Source organism: Oryctolagus cuniculus, chromosome 7 (assembly GCF_051225735.1).
Source record: "Oryctolagus cuniculus isolate XC-2025 breed Fujian yellow rabbit chromosome 7, ASM5122573v1, whole genome shotgun sequence".
NCBI classification, from domain to species: domain Eukaryota; kingdom Metazoa; phylum Chordata; class Mammalia; order Lagomorpha; family Leporidae; genus Oryctolagus; species Oryctolagus cuniculus.
The window spans coordinates 9,163,643-9,176,909 of record NC_142873.1 but is presented as its reverse complement, the minus strand read 5'-3'; the positions used below and the strand labels follow the sequence as shown (position 1 = coordinate 9,176,909).

The 13,267-nt window shown below is 50.7% G+C and overlaps 1 protein-coding gene across 5 annotated transcripts in view; it reads right to left on the bottom strand.

The window, feature by feature from the left end:
* The window catches only part of TDRD5 (tudor domain containing 5), a 114,323-nt gene that overhangs the window by 14,859 nt on the left and 86,197 nt on the right, over nucleotides 1-13,267 (bottom strand). For all 5 annotated transcript variants that reach the window (XM_051858243.3, XM_089299456.1, XM_089299457.1 and 2 more), the window contains one exon: nucleotides 880-1,090. In XM_051858243.3, the coding sequence (XP_051714203.3) occupies nucleotides 880-1,090 (211 nt within the window). The remainder of the gene's footprint in view (nucleotides 1-879; nucleotides 1,091-13,267) is intronic.

Genomic DNA, 13,267 nt, shown 5'->3' with positions numbered 1-13,267 from the left:
GTCTCCCTGTAACTCTGCCTTTCAAATCAATCAATCAATCAATATTTTTTTAAAAAGTGAAATCCCTCCAAAGTAATTTCAGGAGAAGAAGAACGGTGGCAACATTAAAGGGAACCAGTGAGCCTCAAAGTAAGATGAGAACCTGAGACAGACGCCCACATATGTTCTGAAGGAGACACCACAGGTTTTTATCAACATAGCAAACATGGTTACGAGCGTGGGGCGGCCTACCAGAGCCACAGTGCTATAATGAGACATGGTTATGAGCATGTGGCCTACCACGGTGCTGTTCTATGTGGTGGAATGAGGTGAAAAGGTCATATCAAGATTGCCGCTGAGGTGAAAAATTCATGCCAAGATGGCCACGGAGGTGAAAAGGTCATGCCAAGATGGCCGCTGAGGTGAAAAGGTCATGCCAAGATGGCTGCCAACAACAGAAACTGCCTGGCAACAGGCCGTGATTGGATGGCTTCAGAAACCACATGACAACAGAGGAAACCACATGACAACAGAGCCCGACTGACAACAGGCTGTGATTGGATGGTTTCAGAAACTGCCTGGCAATAAGAGCCTGACTGGCAACAGGCTGTGAGTGGATGGCTTTGGAAACTGCCTGGCAACAGGCTGTGATTGGTTGGGACATAGACCGCCCCTTGACCGGATTGGCTGCCTTGGCTATATAAGCTGCTGTAGAAACTGAAATAAACGAGTCTGCGGGCTGCTTGCCCCTGGCCTGCTTTCACTCGACTCCCGGGGTCTGTGTGGTGACTCCGCGCCTCTTGCCCCCACCATGCTCCTCCTCTCAGAATGAATCATCCCAGAAACGAAATCAACCTCAACAGTTCTGGACTCACACGGTTACGAGCATGGGGCGCCTACCAGAGCCATGGTGCTGTTCTGGATCCTCCACTTCTGCGGGAGTGGAGCCCAGTGTGTCTGTCTTGGGCTCCATCTGCCTTGGCTGGCTCTGCATGCTGTCAGGGTCAGCGTGGCTCCTCTCCGCCAACTGCTGGGACTGAATGAGAGAGACGTAGAGCTCCTCCAGTTTGGGCAGCGTGGAGCAATCAGGAGAATCATCGAGACTTGGTTGCTGCAGAATGAGAAAAATGGAGGGAATGCATGAAAAGTAATTGTTAGTTTAACAAGAAGAAGTGAGTCCTTTGCTTCCCTTATTTATTTATTTTTGACAGGCAGAGTAGACAGTGAGAGAGAGACAGAGAAAGGTCTTCCTTTGCCATTGGTTCACCCTCCAATGGCCGTCGCGGCTGGCGCACTGTGCTGATCCGATGGCAGGAGCCAGGTGCTTCTCCTGGTCTCCCATGGGGTGCAGGGCCCAAGCACTTGGGCCATCCTGCACTGCACTCCCGGGCCACAGCAGAGAGCTGGCCTGGAAGAGGGGCAACTGGGACAGAATCAGGTGCCCCGACCAGGACTAGAACCCGGTGTGCTGGTGCCGCAAGGCGGAGGATTAGCCTAGTGAACCGCGGCGCCGGCGCTTCCCTTATGTTCAAAATGGAAATATTTTCCCTCCCATGATTAAATAAAACACCGTACTTTCAAGAAGCTAGATCCTCCCCAGGAAGAGCAAGTCCTAACAATGAACAGCTACTGACCCCGTCCCATGGGCAAGCGTGTACCTCGCAGCTCAGCACGAGGGAAACGCTGGGTTATCTGCGTGAGTCCTGTCACCGTGACTCACAACCATCGCCCTGCTCGGCTCCGCCCTCCTGTCCCACCCGGCACACTGCTCTCCATGGGGAGGGTTTCGTAAATGGCCCATGCTGGTCTGAACTCGGGCCAGCCTGCGTTCTCTGTGTCCATGCCCCTGCCCCCAGGAGGAAGACCCAGCCCTGAGGGGCGGCAGTCCTCACAGCCAGCCACGGAGGCAGGCACTGGCTGCCCTCTGCAGCAGGAACAGAAGGCAAACAGGGGACACAGGGAAGGCTCCTCGGAGGGGACAGTGGGAGTATTAAGAACAGGGTTTGGGTCAAGACTGTGACAAAAAATACCCTACATGAAGGATCTCTGTGAGACCCAGTGGAAAGAAGGAGCCATCAAAGAAGGAGGTACCTTCCTCTGAAGGGAGGAGAGAACTTCCACTGTGTTTATGGCCGTGTCCAAATACCAATGGAGTCTGTGATCACATAAGCCTTCCACAGCCTTGACAGCTCATGACAAGAGCCGCAGGTGATCACTGACTTCATAAATAAGAGTGTCAGTTGTTAAATCAACAACAGGAGTCACTGTGCACTTGCTCCCATGTAGGACCTCCATCTTTAATGAGTTGTACTATGAGAATTAACTGCAAAACTTGATCTCAAACTGTACTCTATATGTTGTGTGTGTGGGGGGAGGAGATACAAAAGAACCATAATGAAGAAGGGGATGCGAGAGGGAGTAGGATGTGGGATGAGGGTCGGAATGGGAAGGTGGGTATGGGGAAAACAACCACTATATTCCTGAAGTTGTACCTATGAAAAACATTCACTAAATAAAAGCTTAAAAAAAAAAAAAAAAGAACAGGGTTTGGGGCTGGCGTTGTGGCATGGCAGATTAAGCTGCCACCTGCAATACTGGCATCCCATGTAGGCACATGTTTGAGTCCTGGGTGCCCCACTTTTGATCCAGCTCCCTGCTAATCCTCCTCGGGAAGCAGAAGATGGCCTAGGTCCTTGGGCCCCTGCATCCACATGGGAGACCTGGAAGAAGCTCCAGGCTCCTGGCTTCTGCCTGGCCCAGCCTTGGCCTTTGGGAAGTGAACCAGCATATGGAAAACTCTTCTCTAACTTTGCCTTTCAAATAAATCTTTTTTTTTTTGATAGGCAGAGTTAAACAGTGAAAGAGAGACAGACAGGTCTTCCATCCTCTGGTTCACCCCCAAGATGGCCACAACGGCCGGAGCTGTGCTGATCTGAAACCAGGAGCCACCTCCAGGTCTCCCACATGGGTGGAAGTCTCCTGCTTTCCCCGGCCACAGCCGAGAGCTGGATCAGAAGAGGAGCAGCTGGGATTAGAACCGGCGCCCATAGGGGATGCTGGCGCCTCAGGCCAGGGCTTTAACCCGCTGTGCCACAGCGCCGGCCTCAGGCTTTTATGTATTTTTGGCTTATAATGTAATAGACATTTCACGTCAGTAAAGGTTATTCTGTGGCAAAAATGCACGGCAGCGTGGGGCAGGCCTGGCCCAGTGAGTCAGACAGCAGGGAGGCCCACATCCCGCCCTGGGGCACCTGGGTCCGGGCTCCACTGTGCTCGAGGTCCCGGCTGCCTACTGACGCGCGCGCAGCCTGGGGGCTGCAGGTGACGCTCAGCGGAGTCCCTGTCCCCACGCGGGAGACTTGGCAGAGTTCTTGGCTCCTGGCTTTGGCCAGGCCCAGCCATGCTGTTGCAGGTATTTGGGGGAGTGAACTACCAGATGGAAGCTCTCTGCATTCCAAATAAATTGAAGAGATTTTTTTTTAATCTGTAGCACCTTATTTTTAAACGTGGCTGGTGTTGAATGTGGTTTATATGAAAAAAAAAAATACTTTCTTCAAATGGCCGTTTGTAACCTTTTTTGATAGCAAAAATGAAACACTAAAACTCCAGAGAGCTGTAATATGCAGCTACCTCAGCAAGTGAAAGACCTGGCTTCAAATTTTTGCTTGGTTGGGGTCCCAAGATGGCAGAGTAGGGAGAGAGCTTATTGCTCTAGCCCAGGAGAAGACAGTTTAATAAAAGTGGAGATAGTGCAGTCTCAGGGAAGAGTTAGGGGAAAATGGCAGAGGAAACTCTACCAAAATTAGAGGGACACAGTGGGCCTATGTGGAGGGCGTGGGTGCCCACGGCTCCGGACTCCAGCAGCCGAGAGCCTACGCACCAGCGCTGGAAACGGAGGTGAGACCAGACTGCAGTAGCCCGAGACACTCGCGGAAAAGCGGCAGGAAGAGCCTAGAGGGAACGAGGCCCGAAGCCCCGTGGGGGAAAGTACACCAGCCTAACTAGAGGAGAGAAAAAAAGGATGGCATGGACAAGTTTCTGATCACCTTACAAAGGCGTGCAAGCCAACAGGGCGGGTGCCATTGCAGACATACGTAACATACGTGCCAGCTCACGTCTGCACCCAGCAACCAGCCAAGTGGAGACTCCCGACTCTGGTGCAGAGCAGTAACAGGGGGCTAGGAGCTTGTGACTACGTGGAGCTTCTGAACTGGGACTGTGGAGAAAAAAAATACTGAGGGTGTGTGGGAGAACTCACGGTGTGGCCGAGATGTGAGCAGTCTCAGTGGGAGGCGGCACAAGCCCGGGTGGCCTGGCTACCTGGTGAGGGACACTGCCGGGGAATCTGAGCTTACACTGAGGACCGCACAGATCCTGTGTGGGGTCCTTGGGACAGCAGACGAGTAGTATACCCAATATTATACCCACTGGGGCTAGCGCTCAGGCACTGGTCTGCACTGAGGAGAGCTCAGCTGTGCAGAATATACTTCCCTTCCATTAAAAAAACAAAATTACCAGCCAAACCTGGGTGTGTCGCCTTAGACACACCCTTAACCCTGAAGAACTGAACAGAGCTCTCAGGCCACACCTACCACAAGCCTCTAGAGATTCACTGAATGCAGACAGTCCACTTATCTACAGAGTCACAGTACAATGAAAAAAGCCACCACAGCGGAAAACAAAGAAGGGGCCATCAAAGGAGGAGGTACCTTCCCGAAAGGAGGAGAGAACTTCCACTTTGATTATGGCCTTGTCTAAATAAAGTCAGAGTTTGTGAACTCAAGAGGCTTCCATAGCCTTGGCAGCTCATGACAAGAGCCTCGGTGATTACTGAGGCCATAAATAAGAGTGTCAATTGTTAAATCTACAACCGGAATCACTGTGCACTTACTCCCCATGTAGGATCTCTGTCCTTAATGAGTTGCACTATGAGAATTAACGCTAAAACTAGTCTTCAAACAGTACTTTATACTTTGTGTGTCTGTGTGGGTGCAAACTGTTGAAATCTTTACTTATATAGAGTTGATCTTCTGTATGTAAAGATAATTAAAAGTGAATCGTAATGAAGAATGGGATGAGGGAGGGAATAGGAGGTAAGATGGTTTGGGGGTGGGAGGGCGGGTATGGGCGGGGGGAAGAACCGCTATAATCCAAAAATTGTACTTTGAAATTTATGTTATTAAATAAAAGCTTTCTATAATAAAAAAAAAAGAACCTAGGGGAAAAACATTTTTGCTCAGTTTATATAAGTCACACGTGTGCGTTAGCTAGCTTTTACTTTTTTTTTTTTTTTTTTTTTTTTTTTTTTTTGGACAAGGCAGAGTGGACAGTGAGAGAGAGACAGAGAGAAAGGTCTTCCTTTTCTGTTGGTTCATCTCCCAATGGCCGCTGCGGCCAGCGCACCGCGCTGATCTGATAGCAGGAGCCAGGTGCCTCTCCTGGTCTCCCATGCAGTGCAGGGCCCAAGCACGTGGGCCATCCTCCACTGCCTTCCTGGGCCACAGCAGAGAGCTGGCCTGGAAGAGGGGCAACCAGGACAGAATCCGGCGCCCTGACCGGGACTAGAACCCGGTGTGCCGGCGCCGCAGGCAGAGGATTAGCCGAGAGCTGCAGCGCCGGCCGCTAGCTTTTAGTTTTAAAACAAGACTGAATGTAAGTGAGTCCTTTCAATAAAGGTATAATAATAATTATAAAATTTTAAAGCAGGAAAGATCACTGACAAAAACTGATCTCTGCAGATGGGCAAACAAGGTAACTGGTTCAGGGGCCGGCGCCATGGCTTGGTAGGCTAATCCTCCACTTGTGCCAGCATCCCATATGGGCTCCGGTTTTAGTCCCAGCTGCTCCTCTTCCCACCCCACTCTCTGCTATGGCCTGGGAAAGCAGTGGAAGATGGCCCAAGTCCTTGGGCCCCTGCACCCGCATGGGAGACCTGGAAGAAGCTCAGGGCTCCTGGCTTCGGATCAGCGCAGCTTCGGCCATTGTGGCCATCTGGGGAGTGAACCAGCTGATGGAAGACCTCTCTCTCTGTTTCTTCCTCTCACTATCTGTAACGCTACCTCTTAAATAAATAAATAAAAATTTTTTTTTAAATAGGAACTTGTTCAAATTGCCAGTTTCTTTCTTTTTTTTTTTTTTTTGATAGGCACAGTGGACAGTAAGAGAGAGAGAGAGAGACAGAGAGAAAGGTCTTCCTTTTGCCATTGGTTCACCCTCCAATGGCCACCACGGCTGGCGTGCTGCAGCAGCGCACCGCGCTCATCTGAAGGCAGGAGCCAGGTGCTTCCTCTTGGTCTCCCATGGGGTGCAGGGCCCAAGCACTTGGGCCATCCTCCACTGCACTCCCGGGCCACAGCAGAGAGCTGGCCTGGAAGAGGGGCAACCGGGACAGAATCCGGCGCCCCGACCGGGACTAGAACCTGGTGTGCCGGCGCCACTAGGTGGAGGATTAACCTAGTGAGCCGTGGCGCCAGCCCAAATTGCCAGTTTCGTTGGTGGCAAAGACCAGGCCCTTTCAGTTACTTGCAATCAAAATCAGGAACAATCTTTTAAAAGCAGTATTTTTTTTCTTTCTTGAAAAATGCGATTCAATAGCTATACATTGTTTATCACATGTTTAAGATACCTTCTGATAGCTTTTTCCCTAAGTTTGCGTAACATTCTGAAAGCAAGTACCAGTAGCCAATGTAAGCACTTAGCCTTCTTCTGTGATAACCCAGAGCCTTGCTACCACAGTGTGTTCAGGTGTCAGCAGTTTCAGCATCCCCTGGAAGCCTGCTGGGCGTAAACACGGGTCCCAGAGCTGCTCAGCCGGAATCCCCATGGCAAGATTCCCAGCATTCCCACACACATCACGGTCAGGGAAGCGCTTCCCCACCTGGCCTGTCTCTGCAGTTACCAGCACTGACTGCCCCACGGCTGGCTGGAAACCAGCCTTGATGGCATCAGGCTCAGCCTCAGGAAACACGCTCATGGTTTCCGGAACAGGAACACGTGCTGTCAAAAGCACTGCCCAGACTACTCCACACCCACTAGCATGGCTGTCTCGGAAGGGCAAGGAATCCACGTGCTGGCAGGGCCACACCCAGGCAGCACCTGGGGCTGCTGTGGGAATGCCTGGCAGTTCAACACGGCACACACAGGGCTGCCATGTGTTTATCTAGTTGAATGCCCAAGATAAAATAGATGGGGCCGGCACCACGGCTCAATAGGCTAATCCTCCGCCTTGCGGCGCCGGCACACTGGGTTCTAGTCCTGATCGGGGCGCCAGATTCTGTCCCGGTTGCCCCTCTTCTAGGCCAGCTCTCTGCTGTGGCCCGGGAGTGCAGTCGAGGATGGCCCAAGTGCTTGGGCCCTGCACCCCATGGGAGACCAGGAGAAGCACCTGGCTCCTGCCATTGAATCAGCGCAGTGCACCGGCCGCGGCAGCCATTGGAGGGTGAACCAACAGCAAAGGAAGACCTTTCTCTCTCTCTCTCTGTCCACTCTGCCTGTCAATAAATAAATAAATAAATAAATAAATAAATAGATGGTAAGGACTAAGAAAAGGCACAGGGTGCACTCTCGGGAATACCACAGGAAGCCAGTCTAGAAATTACACTGTGAGGTAGGAGGAAAAAACCCGTGGTCTCACAAAAGCCAGAGGAGGAGCAGGTTTGAGCAGGGCTGCAAGGTCAGCAAAGTCAGATACTGCGCAGAGACCGGGCAGGGCGAGGCGGAAACACATCCACGCCAGGCAGGGTGAGGCGGAAACACGTCCATGCACTCTTGCAGGAGAGTCAGCACAGTGTTGTTTATAACCACACAAAACCCCGGAAGCACAGACGCTCATCTGTGCGCCTAGTGAAACAAGCCGCGGCAGATACATGCCACGTGAGAGGTGAAAGAAGTGAGGCGAGTGTGTATGTACTGACAGGGAAAGGTGCTGGGGAGAGAGAGTCAGAGAGGGTCTGAGAGAGTGAGAGAGAGAGAGAGAAAGAAAGAGAATCAGAGAGAGAGAGAAAGAAAGAGAGAGAGAGAGAGAGAAAGAAAGAGAGAGAGAGAGAGAAGAGAGAAAGAGAGAGAGAGAGTCAGAAAGAGAAAGAGAGAGAGAGTCAGAGAGAGAGAGAGAGACAGACAGACTTCCATCTGCTGGTTCACTGCCCTGATGGCTGCAATGGCTGGAGCTGAGTCGATCCTTTCATATAGTTGTTCATTTAGCTTTCATTCCTTTTTTAATAGAAACCTTTATTTAATAAATATAAATTTTGAAAGTACAACTTTTGGATTGTAGCGGTTTTCCCCCCATAACCTCCCTCCCACCCACAAACCATCCCATCTCCTACTCCCTCTCCTGTCCCATTCTTCATTAAGATTCATTTTGAATTTTATTTATATGCAGAAGATCGACTTAGTATATACTAGGTAAAGATTTCAATAGTTTGCACCCACACAGACACACAAAGTATAAAGTACTGTTTGGGCCTGTGCTGCAGCTCACAAGCCAATCCTCCACCTGTGGCGCCAGCATACCAGGTTCTGGTCCCGGTTGGGGCGTGGGTTCTGTCCCCGGTTGCCCCTCTTCCAGGCCAGCTCTCTGCTGTGGCCCAGGAAGGCAGTGGAGGATGGCCCAAGTGCTTGGGTCCTGTACCAGCATGGGAGACCGGGAGAAGCACCTGGCTCCTGGCTTCGGATCAGCAAGGCATGCCAGCCATGGTGGCCATTTGGGGGATGAACCAACGGAAGGAAGACCTTTGTCTGTCTGTCTCTCTCACTTGTCTAACTGCCTGTCAAAAAAAAAAAAAAAATAAGTACTATTTGAAGACTAGTTTTACCATTAATTCACATAGTACAGCACATTAAGGACAGAGGTCCTACATGGGGAGCAAGTGCACAGTGACTCCCGTTGTTGATTTAACAATTGACACTCTTGTCTATGTTAACTTCCATTTCTGTATCATGTCCGAGAACCTCAGTTAACTGAACTGGAAGATGGACTCAAGCACTAACAAAAAATGCTTGGAACAGATGAAATTTAAACGCCTAAAAAATATACAGGTATGTAACAGGGTGCACCAAAAAGTTAATGGACAAAGGAATTAAAGTTTACTGCAAAAATAATTTGAAATTCATGCATATGTAGGGTCTTCAAAAAACACAGGGACATGCACATGATGGAAAAACTAGGCTTTGGGACAGCCATTTGGCTTAGCGCTAATAAGCCAGCTAGGATGCCTATCTCCTGTTTATCTCAGTGCTTGCTTCATTATCTGCCTCTGGCTCGACTCCAGCTTCCTGGCCAATGTGGCCTCTGGGAGGCGGCTACGATGGCACAAGTGCATAGGAGAAGGCACACTACACAGGAGACCTGGACTGAGCACCCAGCTCCCTGATCCAGCCTCAGCTCAGTCCCAGATGATGCAGGCATTTGCAGAGTGAACCAGGAGATGGGATTTCTCTGTTTCTCAAATAAAACAACAAACTATGCAGGGATTTCACAATGTTTTTACATCAAAAACTTTTTTTAAAGATTTAATTGATAGGCAGGGTTAGAGAGAGCGAGAGAGACAGACAAGAAAGGTCTTCCATCAACTGGTTCACTAAGTGGCCCCAACAGCTGGAGCTGGGCCAACACGAAGCCTGGAGCCTCTTCTGGGTCTCCCATGTGGGTGCAGGGGCCCAAGCACTTGTGCTATTTTCTGTTGTGTTCCCAGGCACATTAGTAGGGAGCTGGATTGGAAGTGGAGCAGTTGGGACTCAAACTGGCACCCGTATGGGATACTAGCACCACAGAAAGTGGCTTAACCTACTATGCCACAGCATCAGCCCCTTGCACCAAAATGTTTAAACAATGTTTTTTAATTTGAAAGGCAAAGAGAGAGAGAGCTGCGCAAGCAAGCGAGCGTGCACATGCTCACTTCCATCTGCTTGTGATTCCTTCAAAGATGTATTTATTTATCAAAAATAACATACGGTAAGATTTCTAGGTTCAGCCATAGGGCACAAGCTTGCACCATGCTAACCCTTTCCCCTCACAAACTACAGATATTGGACATTAAATTTTAGATCTGTCTGAAGGCATGGCAAACTACAAGGACGGCAAGTTCGGAACATGAGGTGGGTTCAATATTCACTTCACCTTCTTCTTTCTAGATTTATTTTTTGCAAGGCAGAGTTACAGAGAGGGAGAGGCAGAGGCAGAGAGAGAGAGATCTTCCATCTGCTGGTTCACTCCCCAAATGGCCCCAACAGCCAGGGCTGGGGCAGGCCAAAACCAGAATTCACTGGGGTCTCCCATGTAGATGCAGAGGCCCCAGCACTTTGGACCATCCTCCCCTGCTTCTCCAGGCACGTTAGCAGGGAGCTGGATTGGAAGTGGAGCGGCTGGGACACAAACCCGTGCCCATCTGGGATGCTGGAGCTGCAGGCGGTAGCTTTGCCAGCTACACCATGGCACCAGCCCCTCACTTAAGCACTTTTAACTGAAGGCATTTTCCAAACCAGGCCCAGACCCTAGCAGGAAGTGGTAGTGTTAGTGGTCAATGAGACAGGGTCAGGGTGTGCAACTGAAAGAACAGCCAGACCTGAATATGCACAATGCTAGAGAAAAGGAAACAGCACAGAGTCTAAAAATCTGTTTACAAATCTCCCTTAGGTTGCTGGTCAGACCCTAAGCTCTGCATGTACACTGTGAGAGTCCAAGAAAGCCGACCAGGAGGAGCAGCTGGGAGACTCAACAAGGTTACGGAGACTCGGTCTTCCTGTGGGGTCGCAACAGGATGCAGCCCGAGCCCCACTGCGGTGGAGGGTTCCTGGCAAACGCCAGGATTTCAGTTGTGATCCCAAAAGGGTTACCTGCAGAGTAAGGACATACATGGGGCCCGGCACTGTGGCACAGTGGGTTAAAGCCCCTGCCTGCAGTGCCGGCATCCCATATGGGCGCCGGTTCATGTCCTGGCTGCTCCACTTCTGATCCAGCTCTCCGCTGTGGCCTGGGAAAGCAGTAGAAGATGGCCCAAGTGCTTGGGCCCCTGTACCCGTGTGGGAGACCTGGAAGAAGCTCCTGGCTCCTGGTTTCAGATCAGTTCAGCTCTGGTCGTTGTGGCCATCTAGGGAGTGAACCAGTGGATGGAAGACCTCTCTCTCTCTTTATGGCTCTACCTCTCTCTGTAACTTTTTCAAATAAAATAATTCTAAAAAAAAAAAAAAAAGGACATATATGTACAGAGCAGTCCTAACAAAGGCTAAGACCAAGCCCCACTGTGTGTGCCGAGGTGACTGGCTGGGCTCTGCGGGCCAAATGACAGCCCTCGTGGGAGGAAGATGACTCATCTGGACCCTCTAATTTTTGTTCGTTATCTCCAACATTTGATTAGAACAATAATCTTGAGGCAAGCGTCCTCCTTCCCCAACTCCTAGCCCCCAAAAAGGATGCAATAAAGAGAGAAAAAAGCGAAAAGAGCAGCCCTGAATGTGACTCAGTCTTGCAGTTATCTGAAAAGGACCTGAACCTAACCGGATCAACAGGTTCCTGAAAGCAGAAGAAACAGCAGACAGACAGACAGACAAGTGAGCACTGCAGACAGAACGGGAATTTCTAAGAGTGAAGTGGACCTTCTAGAACTGAAGAAAGTAGTATGCCTGAGATCCAGTGGACTGGGCCCCTAGAAGACGGCACCAGTGCACTGGAAGAATCGACGGAGAATCTACAGAGCGAAGCATTACTAATTGGGGCGGGGGTGCAAACACGGTGATAGAGCCCAATAGGCACGTGGGACTCTGCCAGAAGGTCTAGTATTTTATAGCTGGAATGCCATCAGGACAGAGAGAATGAGGCAGAAGAAACATTAAGACAAACGCGCCAGATTTTTCCAAGACTCGACAACAGATTTCCGATTCAGTAAGTTCAGTGCGCCAAGATCAATCCAAAGGAAATCACATCTAGATATATTATAATCAGAGAGCCAACACTAAAGACAACAGCTTAAAAGAAGCCAGAGACAAGAGAGACATAGCCTTCCAAGGAGCAGTGACAACTGACAGGTGACATTTCAACAGAAGCTGAACATAACAGTGGCATCTTCAAAGGGCAGAAAGAAAAGAGTGGAAGCCTAAGATTCCACACACGGGGAAAACCCATCCAAAAGGAAGGCTAAATAAAGACACCACCCAAAGAATCCGAACACTCATTGTCAGCAGATACAGAAGAACGGTACAAGAAACAGCCCTGAGAGGTCTGCGGTTCTTCGGGGAGAAGCCAGAGGTCCGCAGCAGGAGTGTGTGAAGACGGGAGAGAAGGAAGGATGAGCACACGGAGCATAAGTGCATGGTTAAACACGAAGGGGGGCTGCCGCCTGCAGTGCCGGCAACACACAGGGGCGCCGGTTCAAGTCCCAGCTCCTCCACTTCCCATCCAGCTCTCTGCTGTGGCCTGGGAAAGCAGTGGAAGATGGCCCAGGTCCTTGGGCCCCTGCACCCGCACGGGAACCGGGAAGAAGCTCCTGGCTCTGGATTGGCACAGCACCAGCCATTCGGCCATCTGGGGAGTAAACCAGCAGATGGAAGACCTCTCTCTCTCTAATGCTCTCAAATAAATAAATAAATAAATAAACCTTTAAAAAAATATGAAGGAGGGACGGGGCCAACAGTAACGATGCCTCCTGGGAAGGCCATGTGCTAGACAGGTGTGCCTGGGTTCAAGTTGCAGCTCTACTTCTGATTCCAGCTTCCTGCTGATGCACACCCTCGGAGGTGCAAGTGACGGCTTAAGTATTTGGGGCTCTCCCACCCACATGGGCGACACGGACGGCAGGGACCCAGGTACTTGGGTCAGCATCAGTAGCCTCCCAGGTGCATCAGCAGAGACTAGATTGTTAGTGGAGTAGCTGGGACTCCACCAGGTTCTCCAACATGGAGTGTGCCAGCTTGACCTGCTGCACCAAACGCCACCCCAATACTTGCTTATTTTTTCCCTATTTAGGAAAAATTGCTGAAAATGTCATCAGTTTCTCACCACTGATTCACAGGGCCCCGAATGAACGCACTTTTTCTGTGAATCTATTTGGTTTTCCGTCACAGCACCATTTCAGCCCCATTCAGGGGCCATCCCGCTCCTCGGGTTTTCTTCCAATTCTCACCTGGGGGAGGTCCGGGCTGCACGCACACCTTTCGGGGCTGCTCGGGTCCTCTCTCACCTGTTTCCTGGTCCGTGCACAGGGAGTCCCTGGCAGCAGCCGCGGTTCGGCTGCTTTCTCTGACATTCTCAGCAGGCTACTTCCACCACCTCCTACCAGGGCAGCCCCTGATGGAG